General features: G+C 31.6%; 1 protein-coding gene across 1 annotated transcript; it reads left to right on the top strand.

The window, feature by feature from the left end:
• The first annotated feature begins 3265 nt into the window (after nucleotides 1-3265).
• Nucleotides 3266-4783, top strand: LOC149389308 (uncharacterized). The gene is made up of 2 exons (XM_089624119.1): nucleotides 3266-3600; nucleotides 4314-4783. Exons 1-2 carry the CDS (start codon nucleotides 3312-3314, stop codon nucleotides 4586-4588), a joined length of 564 nt encoding a protein of 187 aa, XP_089480245.1. The 5' UTR covers nucleotides 3266-3311; the 3' UTR covers nucleotides 4589-4783.
• Nucleotides 4784-5470: the final 687 nt, after the last annotated feature.

Here is a 5470-nt window from a genome sequence, read left to right on the forward strand (position 1 = left end):
TAACTTTTAAATATTTAAAAATATAATAAATCATATGTTTACCTAATTAGATGATATATTTTAAACATTGTTTTTATACATAAGAATAATGAAAAGTTGGTTCTTTCATATATGTTACAACCAATTTTTTTTTTTTTTTTTAAATAACTTATTCCAATGTGATAGCGTTGCAATGAAAATGACCAAATTTACAATGAAGATGATCCAATTTGCAATGAAGACTTATTTTGTATTTTTTATTTATTTATTTTGAATTTTAATGTCCTTTATATTGTAATGGCACTTAAATATTTTTCACCTAAAATTTATTATTTTTAAACTTTATGTTGTTGAGAGATTTTTATTTTATAAACGGGTAAGCGGGTCTACCCGACCCGCTTCCCTTTTTTTAAACCGGGTAAACGGATAACGGGTCCAATATTTTTAACCCGCTTACCCGACAGGTATCTCCGTTACCAGGTCCATCTCAAAATCCGGGTAAACGGGTACGGGTAACGGAGTAGGTGTACCCGGCCTTACCCGTACCCATTGCCATCCCTAGCAAAGACAGATTTAATAAAAATTCGAAAACTAATAAAATCAATTTTAGAAAATAAAATGGAAAACAAATAGACAAAAGAAATAAAAATACAAAATCAGGTAAACTTTAACCAGTATGAACACAAGAAGTAGTGATGTAAAAACGTCGAGGTCCGTTGGATGGTTTCCATTAAGCTTTTTAACGCCCTCCCATGGGTGCCGGATTATTTGAGCGAAAACCTCCCATGATACAACGACGGAACAAGGCAAGCTTTGCACCACAATGCTTGACTTCGGTGAACTAGAACCACAGTCTAAAAACTACCACCGGACTATAAAGAAAACAAGCAATTTCAGAGAGGGAGAGAGGAAGCTAAGAAAAACTTGCTTTCGGTGTTGATTTGTTCGAATGAGAAGCAAATGTCTCTTTTATAGGAGAGCCAAACAATTCGGTTACAAATATTTTAGTCAACGTTTATAGTCATTAAGGCTCCTTAATTCCCGTCCATAATAGCACGTTTAGCCTTCATTGCATTGTTACAACCATTCAAACCGTTGCAATTAGTGCACGGTATTAAGACCAAAACGTTCACATGCACGCTAATGTTTCATTCAAACCGTAGTAAAATTGTTTAATACCAAAAAAAATTATTGTATTAGAATAAAAAATAATATCGAAAGAAAAAAGTTTAGGAATTAGGCACAACCCGACCGGACAGCGGCGCGTGTGTGGTGGATTTGGGTTTCCCTAAGTCCTTGTCCCTCTACAAAACTAGGTCACGTGCACCCTTGGGAACTCGAATTGTTTTGACCAAATTTGGTACATAAGCTCATACTAAGTCCATATATCTCTTCCATGTGAGACTCTTGTAAGAGCACTCTCAACCACAACAATTTTTATATTTCCTTCACAATCATTGGTATTTTCCAATAGACTTTGAGCATCAATTTCTCATTCAATATAACATTAATTTTGGCAAATAAATCTTATATCGTTGCAACGAGGAATAAAAATACGCAAGAATTAATCAATTCCGATGAGTAGCCCCCACTCAAATCTAATCCACAAATCAACCACTCACAAAGTATTAAATGCAATTTAATACTTTTATTCCAACAAAAATCATAGATGAGAAAAATATTAATATATTAGACATAAAAAAAAGCAGTAGTTTATGAAAATTGCTTACGAGATGACTATTATCAGGATAGTCCCACATCGACTGGGTATTACGATCCTGGGCTCTTTCTAAGGCTTGTGGGTTACTTCTCTAATTACCAAGCTGGGATTTAGATAGAACCCCAAACCTTTAAGATGGTATCAGAGCGGGGCTCATTCTCGGTTGTGGGCTATCTGATCGGGCCTATACTTCACGCTTCCAGTGCATGTGCCAATGTGTGCCTGTGTCTGTGCCCGTGAGGGGGTGTATCAGGATAGTCTCACATCGACTGGATATTACGATCCTGGGCTCTTTATAAGACTTATGGGTTACTTCTCTAATTACCAAGCTTGATTTTAGATGGAACCCACACTTTTAATAACTATAAATTTGAGTGTCTAAAATTCAGGTATTCTCCATCTATATGTCTATACTCCGATCTCATACTTTCCTCTACCTTTCAGGTAATAAATTGGTATCATGCTTAATAAACAAAAATGATTAAAAGGGAGATATAATGAAAACAAAATATTTTTATAAAGCGGACGTCAATACCACCGTAAGCTATAGGTAACGAATGAGGCATGTGAGAACACACCTCGTGTATGCTTTTTTAATTTCCCACTAACTTTTTAGGGTCATTCCCAATTCAGTTACTAACACACATTTTTTTATGGCAATGGCTCATGTTTAAATTAGTACTTTTTACGCGTTTTCAAATTGTTCTTTTGATATTTTCTACGAAAGTGTACAACTTTCGAAGTTAAAAAAATGTTAATCTGGCTTTTCATGAAAATTTAGTCTATGCAAATGCAATATGGTTCTTGTTTTCCCAAGGGTCCCTTCTATATTTAATAAATGTATACATATGTTTTACTATTATATTAACGTTGAATTGATATTATATAATTTCTTCTGAGCTAATAAAACCCCTAATAGTGATATTAATGGCATAATATGTGTTACAAGGGCTTTTATGTATTATTGCGCCTTATTACACATCCTTCAGTATATTTGAGTGCCAGAAATTCATGGTGTGAAATATGATTATACCTTCCATTCAAATTATAATCTAGTTATATATTTAACATGCATATAACAGAGCTCATGTAGGTGTTTAGACACATGCGTTCTGTTATTAGTTTGAATTATAATTTGGTTAGAATTTTAAAATAAAAGGTTTGAATAAATTATACAGATAACTTATCAAAGATTTTCTATACGATACAGTCTTATTTTCTATCACGTCTAATAACACGTAGCAAATGATTAAGAGGCGCTGCTCAAATATTAGATCAAGATCTCAAACAATTAAACAAGAAAATAACTTCAACAGTATGTGCAATAATACTAAACTAGCCTGGTTGACTCTTGAAGGAGATTTATATATAGTCTTTTACATTAGGTTAGATTAAAATTCAACAACATATATTCGGTCTCTTTACTCACACTGCTACACCATTCCAATCCAGACCAAATAGTCAAAAATTTGGCCATTTGCACTAATAATTTACATATTCAACTTCCAAACTGCCTATATAAGAGCCCATTTTCTTTAATTCTCTCTCAACACCAACATTTCTGCTACGAACCATAAACCTTATATATTGTCAATCAATTGAGTGAGTAATCATGGCACGTAGTTCAATGGCCGCTTCTTTGGCCGTGTTGCTTTTGGCTACCATGATCGTGAGCTCTATGGCGAATCGAGATTGGCGGTTCGGGTTTAATTACACGGACTGGCGTACAAAGCACCGTGGTTGGACTTGGTGGTCCCATCACCACCATTTGAACAACACCACCCAAACTCCTCAAAATCTCAACAAAATCGTTGTTGGCGATTCAGAACATTGGCGCTTCAACTTTAGCTACGCTAATTGGACTTACAACCATGGCCCGTTTTACCTTAATGACATCCTAGGTAAGATGCATTATTATTATTATTATTATTATTATTATTATTATATCTTCATATCGAGTAGTGACACATTTGATTCCATATCTTCCTTTTTTTATTTTGGTTCATTAATTAGGCATATAGTCATATTTACAATTTAAAATTACTATTTAACCAACTTTTAGTAAATATTTGATAAATAACCACGTCCACGTATTTATACTTGTAAATAATTAAAATACGTCATTTTATTTTCTGCACAGCTAGTGTCATTATACATGGAATGTTTTAGTCATATATATTATAGATGTAAATACATGGACGTGGTTATTTGCTAAATATTTATTAAAAGTTGACTAAATACCAATTTAAAAGTGTAAATATGACTAGTTTGCTAATTATTTGTTTTATTTTTTCCTTTTTTTTTTGCCAATTTCGTTTTATCTAATTCTTGTATGTTTAAGTAAAATTTTATCGTATATATTTTAATTTTTGTTTTACGAATTCAGTCATCTCTGTGACTTTATAAAGCAAATAAAGCAATTTTGGAATACATTACCATCCATATCATATATTAACGAAATACCAAATTAGAAGATAAAATAATGTGTGTTTGTAAATGGGTTAAAATAAATAAAAAATCACAGAATTCAGGATGTTTAATCTCAAAAACCAATTGGACATGTTGAGTATTGGCTCGCTTTCTCAATAATATTTTTATTGATTTTGTTGCACAGTTTTCAAGTACGACCCTCCGGTCGGGAAAGACTCACACCCCCACAGCGTGTACCAGCTTCCAGATTACAAGAGTTTTGTGAATTGCGATCTGAAAAAGGCCGTGAGATTGGCCAACGCGACTCAAGGAATGGGTGACGGTTTTGAGTTTGTGCTCAAAAAATGGAAGCCCTACTATTTTGCTTGCGGCGAAAGCAACGGCTATCACTGCAAAGTTGGACTCATGAAATTCTCGGTCATGCCACTTATTCGTCCTTGGCGTAGTACACATAATTAAGCAGCTAAAAAGTAATAAACACATGGATTATAGGAGTATGCCTTCCAATAATTATAATTTCGTTATGTTTTGATTTCTTATAGATACCTTTTGTTTTGAATTTTGCGCGTATCTCGTATGGTCGTTGTTTTTGGTTTTGGAGTTGAAATAATTAAGTCAATAAAGTTATATATATCTTTCGGGATGAAGACTAGCTCTATATATAGCTAAGACTCGTGAGACTTGCATGCATTTGGTTATTTTTTATTATTACAGACTTGTGTAGAGATTAATGAATAATTATGAGATTGTTACAAATGAAAAAGATATTGATAATATAAATTCTCTTCTCTTCTGTCACTATGCTAGATTAAAATGGTATAGTAATAAGTTTATAATTGATATCAAGGGGATTAAGCCTTGCCCGGAAGTAATAATGAAAATTCACAGCAACTTATTTGGATTCAAGAAAGGTGCGAAATGAAGACAATAATAATAATAATAATAATAATAATAATAATAATAATAATAATAATAATAATAATAATAATAATAATAATAACAATAATAATAATAACAATAATAATAATAATAACAATAATAATAACAATAATAATAATAATAATAATAACAATAATAATAATAATAATAACAATAATAATAATAATAATAATAATAATAATAATAATAATAACAATAATAATAATAATAACAATAATAATAACAATAACAATAATAATAACAATAATAACAATAATAATAATAACAATAATAATAATAATAATAATAATAATAACAATAACATCCGTCACTTTAAAAATGGTCCAGTACATATATAGACATACTTACATGTATGATTTGCTATTTAGCCAACCTTTAGTAAATGTTTTGGTAAATTGTCAA

Source organism: Urtica dioica, chromosome 8 (genome assembly GCF_054948205.1).
Source record: "Urtica dioica subsp. dioica isolate 48M chromosome 8, U.dioica_male_clone48M_v1_H2, whole genome shotgun sequence".
In the NCBI taxonomy this organism is placed as follows: domain Eukaryota; kingdom Viridiplantae; phylum Streptophyta; class Magnoliopsida; order Rosales; family Urticaceae; genus Urtica; species Urtica dioica.